This window comes from Zootoca vivipara, chromosome 7 (assembly GCF_965207765.1).
Source record: "Zootoca vivipara chromosome 7, rZooViv2.hap1.1, whole genome shotgun sequence".
In the NCBI taxonomy this organism is placed as follows: Eukaryota; Metazoa; Chordata; class Lepidosauria; order Squamata; family Lacertidae; genus Zootoca; species Zootoca vivipara.
Window position 1 is genome coordinate 33,659,922 of NC_142590.1, and position 23,217 is coordinate 33,683,138.

A 23,217-nucleotide genomic window follows, 5' to 3' on the forward strand; every position below is an offset into this window, starting at 1 on the left:
TCAATGTTAAGGTATGTCAAGTTTTTGATGCAATGGGAATCTAACATTACTGAGGGAGAAATACTAGAAGATGGCATTGCCTTACATGGCAACCCAGGACTGCAGGAAAGAAGAATGGACAAGAGCAGGTCAAATTCACATGCAGAGTGGATTGTGCAATTTTTCCTTACATAAAGTGCAATGGGAGGAGAAAGCAACAACATTCACTGACCACGGGAATGAAGTTTCTTGAACTGAGCAGGTTCGGTTCCAGAATCATCCCTGGCACTTGCAGCAGCAACAAGGGGGCAAGGAGGTGCAGTTAGTATTTCTCCACAAGGAGCAACAAGTCTAGGCTGCAGGCAAATGTAAGAGATCCAATCCTTCTTTTGATCTAGCTTCTCTGTCTCACAAGCAGCCAATCACACGGCTGCATGCTCCAAAGGTAGCTGCCATGGTAACCATGTAAACAGTTTCTTGTTGAAGCAGCAGCTGTTGAGAGAAACAGGCGCTGCAGTGAATGTTTCTTTTGGGGACTCGGGTTTTAAACTGATATCCCAGTGGCCCAGACACTGAGCTGGTCCAAGCCCTTCCCCACATTATCCTCTTCCATAGCGGTAACTCTGGTTGCTGCTTATTCAAGTGCTTCGTCCCACAGAAGGCAGATACAACGCTCAACCATGTCCACCACAACCGCAGGCAACCTGATCAACAGGGGCAGGAAACAGAGCTGCAGCATGAATAAGTAAGTACCAATGGGTTACCACATCAAGTAGCAATGTCTAGGGAGAAAATGGGTTTGGGTTCACAGGAAAAGTACCAAGAAATCATAGAATCATAGAGTTGGAAGAGACCACAAGGGCCATCCAGTCCAACCCCCTGCCAAGCAGGAAACACCATCAAAGCATTCTTGACATATGCCTGTCAAGCCTCTGCTTAAATACCTCCAAAGAAGGAGACTCCACCACACTCCTTGGTAGCAAATTCCACTGCTGAACAGCTCTTACTGTCAGGAAGTTCTTCCTAATGTTTAGGTGGAATCTTCTTTCTTGCAGTTTGAATCCATTGCTCCGTGTCCGCTTCTCTGGAGCAGCAGAAAACAACCTTTCTTCCTCCTCTATATGACATTCTTTTATATATTTGAACATGGTTATCATATCACCCTTTAACCTTCTCTTCTCCAGGCTAAACATACCCAGCTCCCTAAGCCGTTCCTCATAAGGCGTCGTTTCCAGGCCTTTGACCATTTTGGTTGCCCTCTTCTGGACACGCCCCAAAATGTTAGTCATTTTGTGATGAGATAACAGCTAAGCCTTTTTAAAATTTTTTATTCCTTTTATAATAACACACATTGTTGTTTAGTCGTGTCCGACTCTTCGTGATCCCATGGACCATAGCACACCAGGCACTCCTGTCTTGCACTGCCTCCTGCAGTTTGGTCAGACTCATGTTCGTAGCTTTGAGAACACTGTCCAACCATCTCGTCCTCTGTCATCCCCTTATAATAATAATAATAGGAGACATAACACACAAAACACATAATAATAACACACATAACACAACATAAAACACACTACAAAAACAACAAAACATAAAAATCAAACACAAATAAAGAAAGAATACTCACAATCCTCAAATTTTCTCATCATTGTTATATGTTGTTGTTCTTGTTTAGTTGTTTAGTCGTGTCCGACTCTTCGTGACCCCATGGACCATAGCACGCCAGGCACCCCTGTCTTCCACTGCCTCCCCAGTTTGGTCAAACTCATGTTCATAGCTTCGAGAACACTGTCCAACCATCTCGCCTTCTGACTTCCCCTTCTCCTAGTGCCCTCAATCTTTCCCAACATCAGGGTCTTTTCCAGGGAGTCTTCTCTTCTCATGAGGTGGCCAAAGTATTGGAGCCTCAGCTTCACGATCTGTCCTTCCAGTGAGCACTCAGGGCTGATTTCCTTAAGAATGGATAGGTTTGATCTTCTTGCAGTCCACGGGACTCTCAAGAGTCTCCTCCAGCACCATTATTCAAAAGCATCAATTCTTTGGCGATCAGCCTTCTTTATGGTCCAGCTCTCACTTCCATACATCACTACTGGGAAAACCATAGCTTTAACTATACGGACCTTTGTAGGCAAGGTGATGTCTCTGCTTTTTAAGATGCTGTCTAGGTTTGTCATTGCTTTTCTCCCAAGAAGCAGGCGTCTTTTAATTTCGTGACTGCTGTCACCATCTGCAGTGATCAAGGAGCCCAAGAAAGTAAAATCTCTCACTGCCTCCATTTCTTTCCCTTCTATCTGCCAGGAGGTGATGGGACCAGTGGCCATATGGACTTCCTCAAACCCACCCCCATCTGATTTTCATTTTATATCATCTTTAACAGTTTCCATGTATCATATTTTTAATACCATTTTAATACACTAATCTTCACATTTTAATACTATAAAATACTACCTAAATCATACAAACAATCATCTTCTTCTAACCCTACAGCCTAAAACCTCCTCCAAGACTATCCATAATTTCAAATAATCATATTACTATAACTTTCAATTAAAAATTTAATTTATTCGTTTTTCTTCCATCATTTTGATTTTTAACCACATAATCCCCCAATCAATTTGGCAGATTCCACATAATCCATATAGTCCCTATCAATAATTAATCATTTTTAATTCTTCCCAATCTCTGCTTCAGCCCATTTTCAATCCAAATTATCTATTATAGAAATATGATTTTATTGTCCCCCCCCACTCCCGACCTAGTATCTTTCATAACCCAAAATTCACACTTTCCCCCCGATGCCCCCCAAACCAGATCATTTCTTCATGATGCCAGTCTTGCATATTAATCTTTAAAATTTCAATCTTAAATTCCCATCTCAAAAATAATTCTTGCTCTCTCCTCTGGTTGAAAACAATATCTTGTAAAACTTCTTGCTGTATTTTGCCAGTGTCCTGGCCTTCTTCCTCTTCATTAATTGTTACTTCCTCAACAATGTCTAAGTCCTGTATTTTATTCTCCATTTTCAACTTCTCCTCTTCCTCTCCTTTTTCAAAGTCCTCAATGCATTCCTTAAATTTTCTCATCTCATATTTTATTGTTTTCAACTCCTCTTTAGAATCCAACAGCAGATTTAAAACAGCCTCTTGGAAAGCAGATGTTGTGCTGGCTGTAAACATCTCTTGTTTGAAGGTCACAGCAGAGTTTAGATAACAGGAAATAGGGGAACTTTCTCTCAAAACTTAAGAATTGAAAGTTATCCAGTCTCTGTGCAGCATGTCAATGTATCCTCCTTTCATTCCAATATTTAAAGTTTCTCTAACAATTCAACAAAAAATGAAACAAATTACTTTCCTTATGTTCCCATTCAATTTGTATCAGTTCAAAGTTTCACAATAGCTTTGAAATCCTCCAGATGAAAAGCGAAAGTTAAAATGTATCCTTCTATTGTGACATCATAATGGAGTCTCGCCGAGCTGTTGGGGCACCATTTTCAGATAGGAAAACCACTTTTTCTCAGTCCAGATAGCACAGCTTCACAGGGATAAAATGCAGTTAAACTCTTCCCCCCTTACCCTGCTTCTGGGGGGAAATAAAGGCTCAATCTTTGAAGGTATAAATTTTGCTAAATACTTTTACCGGCTTTGGTTAATGCAGCTGTTTCCAATTCTATCAGAGGGAAAGGGTTGACTTCCGTTTTTTGAACCCCTTTCCTGTGGCCAAATTTTCCCCAAAATTTTCCAATCAACAAATTACGGTGCAGTCCTTTTTAAAAATTTAACGTTGGCAGAATTGACTGCTGTTGCCTCTCAGTCACACAGCTTCGTGCTGTCAAAGGAAGCGATATGTCCGTTTCGCGTCGCAGCTCTGACCCTCTCGCTCTCGGGGGCTCAAAACAGAGCCTTGCTGGGGAGGGGGGAGCTTGCTTCTGACGCCCGCCAGATGACCACGTCCCCAAAACTCCTGATTTGGGGTTCTTCTGGGGGTCCGCTGCGCTGGAGCGGTTTTCCCCGCCTTTGAAGCACCAAGATCCCCTCCGCCGAAGGGACCTCCAACTGAGATGGCCACACGATCGACCAGAAGTCCAACAGCTAAGCCTTTTTGCCTCGTGAATTTTGGGAATATTCATAAAAAATAAAGGTGCATGAATCAAAGCGGGAAAAGAAAGAAAGTGGGACTTCACCAGAGAGACTGAGGCAGTAGTGTGAAGAGAAAAGGCACAGTAGCTAAGTTTCTGATCCTTCCTACATAACTAGGCAGTGTTAGAAACTGGGATAGAAATCTAGGCGCCAAATAGCTTCTGGGACCTAGGTTGTGGGTGCCAAAACAGAATGTCTGGTAGCCAATGGTGGGGGCAGCAACATTTATTTATTTATTTTGATAAGAGCACAAACTCATATGCAATTCACATAAGTGATAAGTGGTTAATATAATCTTTTTAGCAGAAATTCTGAATACACGTTTAATTTGGTGTTTACAATTAAAATATTGGTACCATACTTCGGTTTTCAAAACACTCTACTCTTTGTGATTAAACTCTTTGAGTGTCAGCCAGGTGCAAAAAATGGCACCCAGACTTTTTGAGGTGCTCGCAAATGGATATTTTTTCAGTGCAAAATACGTCTGGCGCCCTGCTACTTTCGAACCCTGTACCTAGGGTATTTATGCAGCACCAAAAAGAAAAAAGAAAGAAAAAAATGTAGCATATATACAGACACACATATAAAATTATTCATTCTTAATGGACAAAGGACACAGATTTGATTAAAATTTGCTTATGTTGATTTATATGCATAGATGCAAACTTAGAAATAACTGCTACAATTTCAATGAAAATGTTCCCATGGTGGGGAAGATTGTGACCCATGCGCCTGCACTGATGTTGCTGCTGGAAAACCTTGAGGTCCTTCCTTCCTATGTTTATCTTTGAACCAGCCTTGAACTGGACAGCCTTTTGAAGAGAGGACTGTCCTCTATAAAGCAGGATGCCATGGCCACTGCACACATACTCCTTTAGCTTTCGGTAAATACCCTCTCAACAGGAAGCTGGGATGAGGGAGGGATCTCTGAATTTCAGTTTTACCCATGTGCAGTGATTCCATTTGTCACCTTGTAAGAGGATGGATTCGTCTGGCCACTTGCATGTTCCTCAAGAGAACTAGGCCAAGGCACACTAGTATATCCTATAAGATAATTGTATATGCTAGGAACCAAAAGCATCCTTCTGTCACACAACGAGAGAAGTCACCAACTACTTCTTTAGCTTTACCCCATACACTGAAAGAAATTAAGGTACTGTAACAGGTTGCCTGCAACCCTGTACTGTACTTACATACAGTGGTACCTCTACTTACGAATAACTCTACTTACGAATGTTTCTACTTACGAGCTGAGCTCCGTCCGCCATCTTGGATGCGGTTTAGATAGGATTTTTTTTCTACTTACGAATTTTTAGATAGGGTTGCTTCAACTTACGAATTTTTTTCTCCCAATGTATTCCTATGGGATTTGACTTACAATTTTTTTTTACTTACGAATGTGCGTTCAGAACGCATTAAATTCGTAAGTAGAGGTACCACTGTACCTTGGAGTAACTGCTGCCATCAGACTCAATGGGGGTTACTAATGATGTAAAGGAAAGCTCTGTAATGGTCATATAGCTACACTGATTTTCATACTACAGTACTTATTATAGAAAAACAAAACTCTTGGCAAAAACCTTGATCATTCCTCCTTTTTAATTAGAATGAATTTCACAAGCCCCAAATCAAAATACTCTATTGTTGTCATACAAGCCTTAGTACCTTACATACATACCTTACTCCCTGCTCCCTAGCTCAAACTGATATCCTTTTATGGGATGTATAGATGCCCCAAAGTTATTTTTTCCACCTCCACATAATATTGATACTATCATTATATGTACCAGCCCCACTGAAATGTTACCCTGGTTCAGATGTAATGCAAAACTATAGTTTAGTGTTACAAGCATGTACCTTAGGCTTGTGCACCCACTCCCTCTTCTTGTGTGGCCACAAGGAGGACACTGGAATATTTCACTTTAGTTTTCAATTAGCTGCAATTTAGCCTTTCATCTGATCCCTCAACTGTCATTACTCTTATCTATGTTTTACTGAAACAAGCTGATTAGCTAAATCACCATGAAGACTAACCAGTTTGTCCAGGTTTGGACATACTGTAACACTAAACTGTGGTTAGCCAAAAACAGAAGCAAAAGTTTCCAAGCTTTCCTATGATTTCAGCAGACCCAGTAACATCTTGGGTCACGCTGGAGGCATAAGATTCCCCTTCTCCTAACTGTGATCGCCTTCTTGCCCCAAATTAGGTCAATATGGAAGTCTTTATCCAACCCTTTCATATGTTGTACTATAGAGGTGTGGAACAGATGGTATAAGAAACTAGCCTCCATACCCTCACCCTTAATCCAGCTTCCTTATACAGTGGTATCTCAAGTTACAAATGCCTCAGGTTACAAACGCTTCAGGTTACAAACTCTGCTAACCTGGAAGAGTTACCTCGAGTTTAGAACTTTGCCCCAAGATGAGAACGGAAATCGTGTGCCAGCGGTGCAGTGGCAGCAAGAGGCCCCATTAGCAAAAGCACACCTTTAGTTAAGAACAGTTTCAGGTTAAGAATGGACCTCAGGAATGAATTAAGTTCATAACTAGAGGTATCACTGTATACCACAATGTCAATATTTTAGAAAAATGAACAATATCTATTATTCTATGCAAAGCAGGACTACAACGCCAGTGAGACCATTATGAAAACAAGGTACTACTTACAGAATCACTTTTGGAACACTTGATTCAGGGACTGATTGGCTACTTAACAACCAAATCAGCATCATCTCAAAGGTTCCTAGGGTGAATAGTGTAGCCACGAGAGCCCTGAAACCTTGTGAATATCTAGCTGTAGCAAGTGTAGCAAGGGTCTCTGTGATATACTATTCCCTACTGATACAATCTTTTTCTCTCCACTTACTACTGGCATCTGCCTGTTTGTTGATTGTACAGTATGAGTACCCATATCAGCACCACCCACAACCACCTCAACCTTGGGTCTTTTAAAAACATTATATCACTTTTGAGGGTGAATTCACAAATTATGATAGTATTGTGATAGTTAAAGGCTTGGTCAGTTGAAAGTGTGTGTCATTGCCTTCTCTCTGGTTAGGCAGTCCTTCTGCAAAGATATGCATGGAAGGTGATAAACTCACACTTAAACTGAGTGTGTAAGACTACACAATCCCTGAGATTGAATCTCTTAATATTCTGTGGCAATTACTGAAAAGGATGAGAGCATTTACTGCAAAATATTTTGTGAATTGTGAAATAAAATAAAATCTGCTAACAAAAACGGACAGAATGGTTCCATTTTGAAGCTACTGCTCTGGCACATAATCTCACTTTTTTTTCTTTTTTCTTTAATTAAACCAGGATCTCAAAAGAGCAGAGCACAGTGAAGAAGTTAGCATCGTCCTCAGCTTCTAATAGGCGACTGAGCTTCACTAGCACGATGCTTACTGGCAGAGTTGGATCTCTGGCTCGCAGGAGCATACTGATTTCTTCAGAGGGAAAGTCTTTTGACAGGTACTCCATAGCAAGTGGCAGACCTCCTGTCCAGGTAATGGCATAACGTAACAAAATTAACACAGCTACATTTGATAAATAAATGGGTGGTGCTGGCGATGCCAGGCATTTGCTGCACAACCTTAGTGTGTTAAGATCAATCTTATAATGAAAGCTAGCTATTTTCTGAGTAGGGACTTGTGAAAAAATGTGAAGGATACTGTTGATACTGTTCCCAGTAATAAACAGTCAAACATAGTCTTTTGCTATATAATGTAAGAGTAATTATGTCTACATATTGTGCTTTGCAGTTGATCATATGGACCAGGCGTCTCCAAACTGCGGCCCTCCAGATGTTTTGGCCTACAACTCCCATGGTCCCTAGCTAACAGGACCAGTGGTCGGGGAAGATGGGAACTGTAGTCCAAAACATCTGGAGGGCCTAAGTTTGGGGGTGCCTGATATGGACCATGGGTTGTAAAGCCTCTTCCCGTCTTGAAGGGAGGAGGGGTTGTGGGCTGCACGCGGGCTTCACGTGGGGGGGGATTGGCTAGCATTCCCCCCCAGCCCATTGGTCGGCTTCCTGCCGCGGCACGCATGTGGTGCGTCCAATCGGGGCGCACCGGGTGGGCGTGGCTTACTAATATAAGCCTACGGACTTCGGTTGGTCGCCGTATTCGGGGCCTGGTAGGAGTTTTTCCCACCTGGCGAATTGGCTCTGGCCAGGTGGTTTTCGCCTACCTCGTGGTAATCGTCACAACTGGGTTTTGGCGGTAGGCATTGGATTATCTCTTGAAGGTCCAGATGTGGTGGGGAGGTTGCTGCCATCACCTCCCCAAATCCGGAGGGGTACTCCCTTAAGGAGTCCAAGGGGCGTTGCCAAGTCCGAAACCGTGGAAGGTGAGGGCCTGAGGGCACGACCCCGAATGGTGGCCCCAGGATGGGTACCTAGTTGATGTGCATCGCAGGACCCATCCAACGGTGGTTAACCCTTCACAGACTGCCAGCAGAGCGGGCTGGAGTCAGATATAGTCGGTTAGATCCAATGCCTATGCCAATACCTCTCTTCTTCCGTAATCAATAAAGTTGTGGCCTATTCAACCCATTAACCTTATGCTATGTGTCCTGTGTCTTTATTTCTTCCGGGGAGACCGCGGGCATTGCCACACAACCAGCTACCTAACTGAAATCAATGGACATGACTAACTTATCTCCATTTATTTCAATGGCTCTACTCTTGAATATGACTTATTTCGAGACAACCCTATGTTTCCAGGCCATTGACCTGTTGTCTGAGTACTGGTCTGCTATCCAAGTACTCAGTCTCCCATATGCCAGTGCAGCATGTTTATTATCCATGACACATCATGACTCTGAGCTAAAGAGCTCATTACACATATCAGTTGAGTACATATATGTGTTCGCATGAAAGTGTGTTGGCATGAAGACTCTTCACAGTCCCACATATTCAGTCCATTATCAAATAATATGCAGTCAATCCTATTCAAGTTTCTTTTTGGGTCATCTCCCCCCCCCCCCAAAAAAAAATTGCCCATAGCCTGGAAAGACTACTTGCAAAAATACTACCACAATTCAATAAAGCAACAATATAATCTATCAATACAAATCACATTTTAAATTTCCATATTAAAAAACAACACCATCCCCTTCTGACCATATGCAAAGATCTAGTGGAATGAAAATGCCTTAATCCACTTCATGAAAATCATGAAGGAGAGTCTGCTGCAGACATCCAGGAGAAGTTGGTTCCAGGGAAAGAGTGTCAAGAGGCTCCTGAATACCTGGATGTTGTATTACATTCTGTCAGACGTAGTCTCAAACAAATGTGCATAGGAGGGAGCTTTAGGCTGCAATCCCATAGCCATTTACCTGGACTAATTAGCTCTGTGGCACTTAATTCTGAACAGAAAAGTATAAGATTAGATGTTAGGCTGCAGTTTTGTGCACACTTACCTGGGAGAAAATCCAGCTGAGCTCAATGCGACTTTCTTTCGAATTGACATGCAAAATGATTTGTTCTGTTAGTTTCAATAAATTAGCTTCAAATCTATTGGTTTTAGCTGTGGTCAGAAACAAAAACGGGCTCATACATTTTTTTTGTCTTGCAACTTTGTTGTGTCCACAGGTTTATGATGACCTAGGAAAAGATGTGACTCCTCGTCCACTCTACCAACCTGAGCCAAGTGCTGCCGGACCCACCTCCGGGCCCATGCACAGACAAAGCAAAATCTTATCAACCCAAGATTTTGCTGGGGCAGTGCCAACAGAATTCTTGTCATCCCTCTCTCTGCAACAAGCATCTGGGACAAGTATTAGTTTAGCAGGCCCATTCTCCAGGTATGACACGGCATCCCAAGCCTGTTTGGACTCCAACAGCAATACATAATATTCAGAAGTGGGTAGAAAAGGGATTTGGTGTTCTTTTACTGCCCTTTTTGTTGCAAATTTAGTTGTATTGGCTGGGTAAAAGGGCAAAGGTCTTTATAGGCCTGTCTAATGCACCTGTGGGCTGTTTCTCTGATTTCAGTTGTATTAGCAGAAGTTGTGGATATTAACAGGCTGCAAATTCTAAAGCCAAACCCGGCAGTTTTGCAATACTGTAATGTGGGGTGGATTGTTCTTGCCACAGGGGCTTCGCGCCATGAACTTTTGCACAAAAGGGCAGCTCCTTTAAAAGGATGACTAGTCCGAATTAGTTATGATTATGAAAACCAGGACCGGCCCTACGTGCAGGCTGGGTGGCACAGGACACCACGGTGCCGGCCCGCCAGGAGGGCGCCGCGAGCTGCGCCCACCCGCTGGCTGGCCGGTCTGCCACGCAGCTGCGCCCACGGCAACCGCGCTGCGCCTGCCCACCCGACGCGCAGCAGCGCCTGGGCCAGCCACGCTGCGCGCGATGCCCACCTGCCCACCACGCTGGGAAACGGGGTGGGAGGGCACCGGAAGGATTCAGCGCACCACGGCGCCAGGGGCGCTTAAGACGGCCCTGATGAAAACTACAGTTCAAGCAGGATCCATCCATTTTTCTGATTCATTAGCATGCAGTTCAAGGATGATTGATTGTGTGTATCACCTTCCTTCACCTAACATCTCAAGCTTCTCTTGTGGTAGGCCTGTTCATTCAGCAGTTCCAGAATTCGTTATTCGTTGAGTCACAGTTATTCGCTGAGTCACAAGAATGAGGCAGTGCTCATTACTAATCAGTGTCCAATCAGTTCCACGGCTGTGACATTTCCATCCAGTACAGGCATGCCTCGTTTTATTGCTCCTTACAAGGACATAGGTGCAGCTGCAGGCAGCCCAGACACTTCATGGGGAAGGAAACTCCACTGCTGCCCCTGCCCTTTTCCTGGCACTGGGAATGTAGCTGGCCAACGTAATTTTTATATAGGGGGTGCAGGTGCCGCTGTGGGTTAAACCACAGAGCCTAGGGCTTGCTGATCAGAAGGTCGGCGGTTCGAATCCCTGCGAAGGGGTGAGCTCCCGTTGCTCGGTCCCAGCTCCTGCCAACCTAGCAGTTCGAAAGCACATCAAAGTGCAAGTAGATAAATAGGTACCGCTCAGGAGGGAAGGTAAACAGCGTTTCCGTGCGCTGCTCTGGTTCGCCAGAAGCGGCTTAGTCATGCTGGCCACATGACCTGGAAGCTGTACGCTGGCTCCCTCGTCCAATAACGCGAGATGAGCACCACAACCCCAGAGTTGGTCACAACTGGACCTAATGGTCAGGGGTCCCTTTACTTTTTAATATGCCACTGCAAAACAAAAGAAAAAAAAGTGTGACTCGTTTTATTGCGGTGGTCTGCCTGTATTCATAGAGCATCCTGATTCACATACTCAAAGACCATCCTAAGTTATTTCCCTCCTGCACTGGAAACACTGGCTCCATTCATTCTTTCACACACACCAGTTCCAAGTTTGTCATTAGCCCAGAGAGGGAAGTTCCTATTGTCCCTAGCAGATGCTTCCTTCCTGGGACAAATAGCTGAGGCTGGGATAGGGTATCATCAGGGCTCATGTACAGATGGAACGATTAAGCTTCCCCTCTGTTCAGCATGTTCCCAGCCCTTTTCACAGGGCCCCTGCAGTGGATATTTATTTTTTAAGCTGTGCATTTACAGTACTTAAATTCAGAGGTAGTACCATATGCCTTTTCTATGTCTGATGGAGCTCAAACACTTCTGCAGCCTAGTGGTTCTTCATCCGAAATAAATACTCTGTGGCAATTAAACTGCTGCGGGATTTTATTGGTTGGCACCTCATATTCCTGTTATAAGTGCTTTGGCATTCTTTGTTATTTTACTTTCACTACTACATGCTAACTTCCTCTTTCTCCCCCCAAACTACAGAACTTATGGTAGTAGCAGTATTACAAAGTCTACTACTTCTACTGAATCAATGGCAGAAGAAATTATAGAACCTGGATCCAGACTTGACGTGCTTGCTGGTTTTATAGGTAGAGTAAACTTATACAAATGCAACACACTGGCATTTTCTCATGTGATGTTACATTTAGGATGTCACATGACATTCCAAAATGCTCAAAGTCAGTAAATATTCAGGGCCAACCACGTTATGGGGATGCATGGCTGCTACTGACCCACATCTCTTCTGCATTTCTCCCTGGTAACCTTCTGGTAAAAGAAATGCTTGGTATGCTGCCATTGCTTTTACTGTTCTCTGTCCTGCTCCATTTCATTGGCTACTGCTTGCAGAGGGCAGGGAAATAGATGTGGCAATGTCACATTTCACTGAACAAGTTTTACTGAAAGTGTGGGAAAACGTGAGTTGGCAACACCCGTGCATCCTTTGCACCATGTAGGTAGGCTTCAGTGGGCCAACACTCTGCATCTTATAGTAGTGTATCTTATAGTAAAGACAACCCTTGTAATGTTTACATATGATTTCTTAATTATTTAGCACAAAACATTACAAACCTGTCAACTGCCCCAGAAAGAAAATGGGACATCCTGTTTTTTCTTGTGAGAGGACAGCGGCCCAAATGGCTAGTGAATTTGGGCTGCACTTTTGGGGGGCATGGTGCCCCAAAACACACATTTTGGGGCACAGCACAAGATCGCTGCCCTGAAAAAAGCCAGCTTTTTGGGGGGGGGGGTTGTCTCACGCAGGTCTCACGACTCCCAGGAGAGTGTGGTCATGAAAAGATGGCATCCTGGTTTGGGGCTGCTTTGTATTGGAAGGCCTGACATTATTTAATTCATTCACATGGTTTTCTAATTTGGCAGATGTTCAGGTCAGGCGAGAGGAAGTGCCAGAGCCACTGACAAAGGGAGACCTGGAAAAGCGTGTGGATATTTTCCTTACGGAGACAGAAACAATTTGGTTATTTGACATGCCAACTGTTATGCTGTCTACAGAGGCTGAGGAAGCTGACTCTGTGAGGTAGGCGCAATTTCTATGTAACAGGGCCCATCTATTGGGCCATGTAGCATTGGCTTTTCAACGAAAGTTACAGTGCAATCCTAACCATGCCTAAGGTAAAGGGACCCCTGACAGTTAAGTCCAGTCGCGGACGACTCTGGGGTTGCGGCACTCATCTCGTTTTACTGGCTGAGGGAGCTGGCGTTTGTCCGCAGACAGCTTCCAGGTCATGTGGCCAGCATGACTGAGCCGCTTCTGGCGAACCAGAGAAGCACACGGAAACGCCGTTTACCTTCCCACCGGAGCGGTACCTATTTATCTACTTGCACTTGACGTGCTTTCAAACTGCTAGGTTGGCAGGAGCAGGGACCGAGCAACGGGAGCTCACCCTGTCGCGGGGATTTGAACCGTCGACCTTCTGATCAGCAAGCCCTAGGCTCTGTGGTTTAGACCACAGCACCACCCATGTCTGCGTAGTAAATCCTACAACAGGTATGGGGAAGCTCAGTCCCAAGGCCTAATGTGGCCCTTTAAGCTTTTCTACCTGGCTCCCAGGACTCTTCCTAAACACCCACACCCACACACCCACAGAGAGAGAGAGGTACCAGAAGAAGTGTGCATGCACACGAAAGCTCATACCTATGACAAACTTAGTTGGTCTCTAAGGTGCTACTGGAAGGAATTTTTATTTTTTTAAAAAATTTCGACATACAGAGAGAGAGAGAGAGAGAGAGAGAGAGAGAGAGAGAGAGAGAGAAAGAGCCTGTTTTGCCCTCTCCTTGAGTGTTTTTGCCTTCCTGGAATATGCCCTTGAACTCTGTTAAGGCATCCTGCTTTCCTTAATGAAAGGGTAGAGCAGGGCATGTGAGTGTGGGTTGAAATGTGCCTAGTGTACAAAGGTAAAATTTACATTCATTGCTCTGTCTGCGTTTGCATCTGGCCCTGCCCACAACTACCATGTGGCCCCTGAAAGGTTGCTCGGAAGGGAATGTGGCCCTCGGGATGAAAACAGTTGTACCCCACCCCTGTCTTGCTGAGTTGAATGGAGATTACTCCCAGGTAAGTGGGATTAGAGTTTCAGCCTTAAAATGACATCTCTCATGGTATTATCCTCAAAGTATTCTGTTTACCATGGGATTTGGGCCCCGCTTTTCCTGTAAATTAAAATAACACAGCATTGATTTAACAAGAAATCCAAGCACTAGAACTTCTGAGACTAAAGAGGTTCTACCCCTTTCCTTTGGCAGCAATCCTAAACATAGTCCGCCCAACTATGAACAAATTCGCATTCACAAATCTGTTCATCACATTTACTTGGAAGTAAGTTAAAACTATTAAAACCCTTGGTCATATTAACCTGCAGGAAAACAGCAGAAGGTCAAGGTTAGAGCTTGGATTACATTGTTAACACAACTTTAATTTTCTGTGTCACGAAGAGGCAATTCACATAACCTTTCTAAAGGCTACATAACTGCATTGCAGCATTTTAACAATCTGGTTAGAGTTGCACTTCTTCATATCTTCCTCTGAAGAATCTTGCAATCTATTGTAATGCCATTTAAGCACACTGTTCTACAATTACTGGTAAAAAACACACCAGTGCATTCTTATTTCTAAGAAAATGTATCCCCTGAAGGGAAAACAAAACAAGGAGTTGGCGTACACAGGTGTTGCTGTTGTTGTTGTTAATATACATATGTATGTCTTTTGTTTTTCAAAGAAAAAAGAACGTAGCTTATATGGAACTCTGTAAAAATAGAGCTGGCAATGACCGATATGTCAACAGAATGATGCAAACAATAGGTGGCGAACCAAAGACTAAGGAAATGCAATGTGACAAAATTATCATGGAAGACAAAGGTAAATTGCAGTTTGGAAATGTTTTTGGAGCTCACTGAAAGAGGCATGGAGAAAGACCTGTAGACAAAACCAAAGCTTCTTTTATGTGGGAGCAAAGTCCAAACATCATCTTTTCCATACTCTCATGTATGTGGCTCTTGGCCCAAACTTTTTTTCACGTAAGCTTCCATTCAGCAAGAGACATTCACATGGAACATCAAGATTTTGCTGCAGAACCCAAAGGAAAAATTAAGAAAACACTGTAATTCTAAGAATCATTCCATCTACCTACTTGCAACATCTTCTCATAAAAATATCTGGGTATCACTGTGGGCATAGGATTGCCACATTCCACCAGGATAGAGCTTCTGCTTCTTTAAGATATTTAAAGAGGACCATCAACAGGTGGTACTTTTCCTGATAGTCTAAAATGGTGGTTGGGCAACCTATATACAGTACTGCTCTCCTCATAGCATTTAAAGAAAACAGGGGTCCTTTACCAGGTGAAATAGGCTTGGTGTTTTCACGTGGATTTCCCCCTCATTGCCCCGTAAATAGTGAGTGCAACATAAAAGTGGCAGATGATAGGGAGATGTACCTGTCCAGGCCTGGAAACTGATATAGCTTTCACTGGGAGAATGATGATCTGGCAGCACTAGTAACTCTTACTCGATAAGCACTTTAAGGGTGGTAGGATGTATACAGGTTTAGCTCCCTGTAGGGGACTATATTGCATTAAAATTTGAGAAGACCATTTAGAAAGTTGGAAAATGCCTCCGATCACATGGTTTCAAATCTCCCAGAAAGATATGCAGCTGCAAACGCGAAAGATTATGCACACGCAGAAAGGATTACACATCTTCCAAGGACACTCGCCCCAGCGGATTCCAACCAGCTCTTTCAATGAATCTTGCCCTTTGCTACTCCCAAGTATAACTACCCATTTAGTTGCAATCGTTTGTGACATAAAGCCATGCACATGCAGAACAAGGAGCTACCGGTATCTAACAATGTCCTTTGTATTTAGAGATAATGGCCACCACCTGGGATTTGTATGATTCCTTTAATGCATTGGAAACAGCTATCGCAGAAAAAAGTACCAGACCAATAAGTGTGACCAGCAGTAAGTCAACTCTATACAGGGGACGTGACAGAGCCATGTCTGTAGCTTCTGTAGGGAGAGGTAAATTCATTATTTCTGCATCTTTGCTAGCCATGAAAAGTTTCAAATATTACGTATATGCCATGATAATATAAAGATAAGAAACAAATGATCATATACATGCAATTACACAGGAGGGTGCCTTTCTCCCTTGCAGCAGCTAGGCTAGGACCCTAGAGACTACTGAAGCTGATTTGGGGATGGCAAAGTATAGCAGGAAGAGGACAATTCTGCTTTTAACCACAGTACTTGATATGGAATCAAGTAACCCGCAGCTAATATTTCAGCCTTTTGAGTGCTTACTGAGAAACAAAACACATTGTATCTGAAACAAAAAAGGAAATAGGAATGGCATTTTTAGACCCAGTAAAAGCATTTGACATTTGGAAATGCAATTATCTGTATCAAGTTTTAGAGGAGTTCGGTGTTAGTAATTGGTTTATGAACTGGATACAATTCCTGCTGCTTAAAGTGAATCTCACAAAATCTGATTTATTTGGGGGCATACAACAAATACTGTAGGTCTGTTAGCACTGTTGCTGTTTGTTATGTTGATTAAACTCTTGGCAAAGTGCAACAAGAGCTGTTGAAAATACAAATTGAGTTAAAGTAGGATCAGTAATGTTTAAGATTAATTTATATGCAGATGATGACTTCTATTTAAAATAAAGTTCTATTTATAAATGAGATCTTTTATGAGTCTAATTGAATTGCTTTAATATTTGGTCATTTATCCCCGACTATAAAGTAAACCTAGTTAAATGGGAATGGATGTGATTTAATATGGAAAAGGAAATTAAAACAAGATAGCATAAACAAGCTGGGTTAATTCTATGGAGAGAAATACCAATAAGAGATCCATATATTTGGATTACTTCTCAGCTGGAAGAAATAGGACAATTTAGGCTTCAATCTATATCTGAGTAGATGTGGGTGGGATTCCATAGGCAATCATGCATTGTTAAATATTTTTCAGTAATGACATTATGGGGAAAGTATTTTTAAGATTAACATTGTGAGATCATTTATATCCCCAAAATCATGGATGTACAGTATCCCATTTCCTGTTAACTCTAATTTGAATCAAAGTAACCCCAATGACCTTTTGGTGGAACACACACACACACACACACACACACACACACAGATTGGGGTTGAGCATACCACCCTTCATCGAATATTCCAGATTAGTTCACAAAATTCAAAGCAAAATATAATCGCATAGTAGTCAATATAAAACAGCAGTAAAAAAGCAGTTGAATACTGCTTTTAATACATGTTTGCTGTCAGTTTTTAACTCTAGATAACAGGAGACATAAAAGCAATCTGGGTAAAACTGAAAGCAAATTATGAAGTTTCTTTTCCCGTAATTCCTTCTGGGGGGAAATTAGATTATGCTATTAAGTGTAGCCTTTATGACATCTGTCTCTTTCTTTCCTCAGAAAGCACTACAAGTTCTATCATTGATTTGGAAAGTATAATTCTCTCCCGGATTCATGAAGAGATAGAAGACCGCTCAGAAGCTATACTGAAATCTGAAAAATTTAATCAAGATTTGTTTTATATGGAGAGGGTCCTAATGGAGAATATTTTCCAGCCCAAACTTGCAGCTTATCGGCAGCTTCCTGTCCTCATAGGTATATTTTTCTTCGGACAGTTTAATCTTGGCCTGAGAAACTTCCTTGCAAAAGTAACTGCAAGTATTTCTTAGTTTAAATGAGACTCTTGTGACTTTCTCTAACTCGGCTAATGAATGGTTTTTATCTTGGAACCACCCTTATTACCAACAGACCTTATTGAAATGGAAATGGATTTTCCATTGCTCCTGGAAACAAATTGTGTGATTTGTATAAAAACAAGCTATTAAAACACTTTTTAGCAGGCCCGGCCCAACCATGAGGCAAGGTGAAGCAGCTGCCTTGGGCAGCAGAAACGCCTGAAACAGTGTCCCTGTGGGCATCCCACATGCCCCACTCACTCTGCATCATTGCCGCCCTGTGAGGGAGGCTATTCTAGGCAGGTAATTCAGACACCAAAGTTGCGAAACTGCACGTATTTAGAGCATTACTATTATTTTGCTTGTTGTTTTTTTATCAGGGCTGGCAGCTTTTTTTGGTGGGGGCACTAGTATTTAGCTGCAAAATTCAGAACTGAAATGTTGCAGTTAAAGCAAGGGGGAGGCTGCTTTTCTGGCTTTTGGCATGTTTATTTCTTTTACAGGTTATGTGAATGACATTATACATTTGTATCTTGCTCTTTTGCCCCAGGAGCTCAAAGTTGTGCACCTCATTCTCCCCTCCCTGCTTTAATCTTTGCAACAGCCCTGTGAGGTAGGCTAGGCTAAGTTAATATAGCATAGCTGCCAAGTTATCCCTTTTTTAAAGGGATTTTCCCTTATGCTGAATAGGCTTCCTCGCGAGAAAAGGGAAAACTTGGCAGCTACGATATAGTTCTTTCCAACATTGTGGTGGCATGGGGTGGGGGGAAATGCAGCGCCCCCCAATCCACAAGCGGTGAGCAGGGGCAAATAAATCTTGCTGGCCTCTGTGCTTCCTCCTCTTAATTTTCTTTCTAAGCCTGCTGCTAGGAAACTTGAGCTTATCTGGTTTAGCAAGACTTGCTTCTCCTTTCTTTGAAACCACAGGAGGTAGTGACTTGGAGGAGCTTGGAAGGCACACAGTGCCCCCTCTGGGCATGACTGAGCCCTGCCACTTATTCATTTAACGTTCTTCCTTCCTTCCTTCCCTCTGCAGTGAGGGAGGGAAACAGCACTGACTTGGATCTTAAAACAAGTGAGCACAAGTGAAGCCTCCTGGAAGCCACCTTGCCTCCCCAAAAGACCCTCTATAGAGAATCAGGGGACCCTTCTGAACAATGTAGCCCCAGACCCTCTAGCAAAATGTAGGTGGCCGCAGCGGGGATGACAAACTTTATTTCCTCAAGTTTACCTACCATAGTGATCCAAGCCAGTGTTATTTCCTCCATTCCAGGCACCAGGCCGAATTACACAGCATCCCTTAGGAACCAGGCTACTGTAGTTATGCACCCTGCCCTCCCGTGGACACGCTCCATCGTTGGTTGGGGCGGGAAACCATGAGATCAGGACAGTCACAGCAATACTCAAAATCTTTGATTCCAAATCTGTGTTTGTCCTTAAAGATAGCTGGTGATAACCGTGATTGTGCGGTTCTGAAAGTCAACCCTGTTCAAATAACAGAAAACTGCATATTGATTTACACATATATTTGTTGATTTTAGCCAAAGCACATACATTTCAACTACACTATTTATTATTATTATTATTATTTTTAAAAATCCAATACTGTAGAATAGTAAGTCATGGATCATTTGGGGCTGGAACCCTAAAACCAATCACAAAGTGCTAAATTCCACTGGGGCAAAATTTTGGGCCACACGTATTTAAGTAACAACAAAATGGTTATCTGGCAGACTAAAGGGTGCAGGAAATTACTCAGAAGCACCTACCATCTGATTACAACCATGTCTTGTGGAAATTCAGTGTCCTCTGGTTACAGTCACAGATCAGTCAGTCAGAGTGTGGTGCTAAATGGCACTCAAAGAACCAGCAAGCTTTTCTTTCCATCATTACCAGCATACTAAGGAATGTTCTGTCCTAAGCATTCTAGCTTTATGAGGGGAGGGAAATTTGGCTTTGACCATGCTAAGGTAGGAAAGAGATAAGCCTTCATCCCCCCCCCCCACTGTCCCTGTAAAGATCCCCACCTCCCAAAAAAGCATGTATCTGTAACTAAGGAAGGAAAACCCCAACACTGTCTCAAGTAATGTATCAAGCAAATGTCTAGTTTGGCACTAATACGGTGCCCCAAACATCTGAAAGGATCTAGCCTTTCTCTGAAGATCTTAACCCCTAGCACCTACCCCCTTCCCCAATCACACCGTCAGGTTGGTAGCAAGGGCCAGACCTCTGCTCAAATGGGGGGGGGGGCAAGCTTGGAGGCTTCTGCTCCTCCCACATCCCCAGTGAAATCATCAGAGGTGCACCAGGATTTTCATACATCCCTGCCAGCACAGACAGAACTCTTCCTCCTACTTACATTATTTAGCAAATATGGAGGGCAACAAAACAGGCGGTGGCGTTCATATCAGGAGGAACAGAGAACGTCCCATATGTGGAGAGTGAATGTAGCTAGGCATTATGGGAGATACAGAGATGCTGGTTTAACCTGATTATTGGCCTTTTCTGGTATAGCTATTTCTATTTGGGGATGGAAAAACAGCAATGTTTTCTGTGTTCACACATGTTCCTAGAGCCGACTGTCAAATCTGAACATAGCCTTTCTGAATTTGAAGAGGAATCCATAGATGAGGAAGAGGAGGAAGAGGAGGAAGCGCTCTCTGTTAGGTCATCACTTCTGTTAGAATTTAGTTCAGGACGAGAGGAAATCCTACCACCTTATATAGAAGGCTTGTGGACCTATGCATGTGATTTGATGAGAGGAAACAATGTGAGCTGCCTTGCTTGGAACAAATTGAATCCTGTAAGTGACCTCTAAACACTTGAAAAAAACCCGAACAATTGTTCTTTGCACTGTCAAAACAGTGTTTTAGGAGTAGAATTTCTAAGCTTGTCAAAGCTGCATTTGCAAATAAACTCATTTTAAAAAATAATAATAATTTGCCACAGAAGAAAAGGCTGGCTTGTGTTTGGCCCGTCCCTCAATATCATCTCCTGTGTTTCTCTGTCATTCGTTTATTGGGAATGCTTGCCCACATTTGGCAAGTGACCAGTCTTTTGTTTGTTTGAAAGATGGGCTTTTCACTTTTCTCACAAAAGGTAGCCTACTTGCAAACATTCTGTTGGCCAGACCTTCCTGATCACAGCAGTTAAAACAGTTCTGTGATAGCTTCATGACATCACAGCAGCTTAACTAATCACTGCCAGTTTTCAGCATCAAATCCCTTTAGCACGTAACAATATACAGTACGTACACTTGGACAGCAATAGTAATGATAGTGGCAATAGATGGGTGAATGGAAGAAGGAGCCAGCTGTTAAAGGTCACAACAGGGGGCAGAAACACTGACCGGACCCTATGAGCAGTGAACAGTCTTGCTACTGATGCTGCTCTGGGTCCATAACAAGTAGGTTTTCACTCCAAATTAAATAGAGTCTCAAAGGACACATAGCTATCTCAATGGTTGCTGTGGCTTGGTAGTGTAATCATGTGTTATTGGTTTTTAGGATCTACTGGCTGTTGGTTATGGACAGTTTCGTTTTAAAGAGCAGAAAAAAGGCTTGACTTGCTGCTGGTCACTGAAGAACCCAACGGTAACACAATACTTGGGCTCTTTTGATTTTGGTTAATTTGATATTATTCACTGATAAGATACAACGGCGATGTAGCAGCAGAGTTCTTTTTTACCCTTCCTTAGGGCCATGAGGCCTTCAGATTTGCTTCCTCGTTAAGACCACAAATAGCTCACTTATACCCTCTCCTTATCTTATGATATAGAGCAATTTTATAATCTAACCACCCAGTCCTAAGCTTACTCATATGTAAGATCCCCTGAGTTGACTTCCTCCCACATACAGTATGGATAAGCATCACTAAGCCATGTTATAAATGCTGTAGTACAGAAAACATGCCAATCTTGAACCATATACAGTATTACAAAAAAGTAACCAGAAATGTAAAATCTCCATTTGTACCTGCTGATTACAACAGATGCATAAAGTTCCATTTTGTCTTATTTTAATTTATGTTATTTAACAGGAATTATATATCATTTAATCATCAATACCTATAAGCAGTTGACTTAAAATACATTTATTGTGGCATTCTCCCCTTCCTTTTCTGCAACAAATAATGTAGGGTAGCTTTAATGTTCAATAACTGAATTTCAGAATTTTAAAGTATCTTATTTTCTATCAGTTGCTAGAAATTACGGGATGAAATCCAATGTTAACACTCATATTGTCCTGTCAGCAGAAGCATTTCCACTTGCCAGATGGACTGACAACCTTCCTCTGCAAACTGTTCTGAGGGTTCTCCCAACTCTCCAGAGTGGATTGAGGGAGACAGTGGGGCTCCTGGGGTCAGGAGAGGGCAGAAAGCCCCATTGTGCTGGCTTCTGCTAGTGCATGGGGTTAGTTGAATCCAGTCCAATATTTTGTCTTTTTTAAACAAAATTCTAATCTACATGCAAAGAAGATACACTCAGAATGTTTCAGAAATGCACCTTAAAAGGAAGTAAAACTTATCACAGCCAATCAGACCCTCCTCCTAAATTTTAAATAATTTCTGGGGTCCCTGATTGTTTATAAAGTGTGAATGCTCTCTTAGTTAATGCAGATTTGATTTTTTTCCCCTGCTCAGTGGCCAGAGCGTGTCTATCAATCTCCTCATGGGGTAACTGCATTGGATTTCTCTCTAGCCAATCCAAACCTCTTAGCAGTTGGATTGTACAATGGGACAATAGCAGTCTACAATGTCCAGACCCATTATCCAACTTCAGTTTTAGATACCAGGTAAGTCTTGTTGAGGCACCTTCACATGTTGTTTATTACATTATAAAGTATATTATTTGTCTGGATCTAAACATATACACTTCTCTGAATCTCGCCTCTGGCTTTTCTGAAAAACTGGAGGATTAATTGGTTGTATTACACTCTCCCCACCTCTCTGACAAGGAGGAGTTTCAGGGGTGCCAGTGCTTCTTATATTTGGTTTCCTTTAGGAGGACATCACTGGAAGCTTATGTTATTTTGCAGTTTCTGATTATTTGAATTTATTTCCAAATACACAGGTGGGATATACATGGAGAAACAGTTTAAACATTCCCAGCAGACAGCCAAATCCAGTGCCCTCCATCTGAAACCCAGATCCTTGCCTCTCCTGATGCTGTTAGCTTAGAGCCCTCAAAACCCAGATATCATTTTCCTATCTCTTAAAATAACCAGCAGTCTGTTCCTTTTCGGGGCACATACAGTGGTGCCTCGCTAGACGAATGGGTTTTGCGATCGGAGGTTGCCTCGCAAGACGACGAGGTTTTCTATGGCCGCCGCTTCATCTTGCGAAGCGTAGCCATAAAAACCTCTGATCACAAAACCTATTTGCAAAAGGTTTTTTTAGTGAAAGGGGAACCAGCTGCAGCGCGGGAACAGCTGTCAGCGCCTCTCAGCTGATCTTCCTTTGCCTTCTTCCTGCGCTGCAGCTGGTTCCCCTTTGTGTTCCGCTGGTCTCTGCCGTTTGCCACGAGCAGTGAG

The 23,217-nt window shown here is 42.7% G+C and overlaps 1 protein-coding gene across 6 annotated transcripts in view; it reads left to right on the forward strand.

Moving 5' to 3' along the window:
- Nucleotides 1-461: 461 nt before the first annotated feature.
- DNAI4 (dynein axonemal intermediate chain 4) overlaps nucleotides 462-23,217 on the forward strand; it is a 29,285-nt gene continuing 6,529 nt past the window's right edge. For 3 of the 6 annotated variants that reach the window (XR_015951019.1, XM_035122853.3, XM_060276831.2), the window contains exons 1-11: nucleotides 462-724; nucleotides 7,437-7,623; nucleotides 9,715-9,926; nucleotides 11,936-12,042; nucleotides 12,833-12,989; nucleotides 14,689-14,828; nucleotides 15,835-15,990; nucleotides 17,412-17,606; nucleotides 20,260-20,489; nucleotides 21,193-21,279; nucleotides 22,328-22,479. Coding sequence is in view for 4 of the 6 variants with exons in the window: in XM_035122853.3 (XP_034978744.1) it covers nucleotides 660-724; nucleotides 7,437-7,623; nucleotides 9,715-9,926; nucleotides 11,936-12,042; nucleotides 12,833-12,989; nucleotides 14,689-14,828; nucleotides 15,835-15,990; nucleotides 17,412-17,606; nucleotides 20,260-20,489; nucleotides 21,193-21,279; nucleotides 22,328-22,479 (1,688 nt within the window). In the remaining 2 variants the exon portion in view is untranslated. The remainder of the gene's footprint in view (nucleotides 725-7,436; nucleotides 7,624-9,714; nucleotides 9,927-11,935; nucleotides 12,043-12,832; nucleotides 12,990-14,688; nucleotides 14,829-15,834; nucleotides 15,991-17,411; nucleotides 17,607-20,259; nucleotides 20,490-21,192; nucleotides 21,280-22,327; nucleotides 22,480-23,217) is intronic. The other 3 variants (XR_015951020.1, XM_088673928.1, XM_088673929.1) reach the window with 1 other exon arrangement.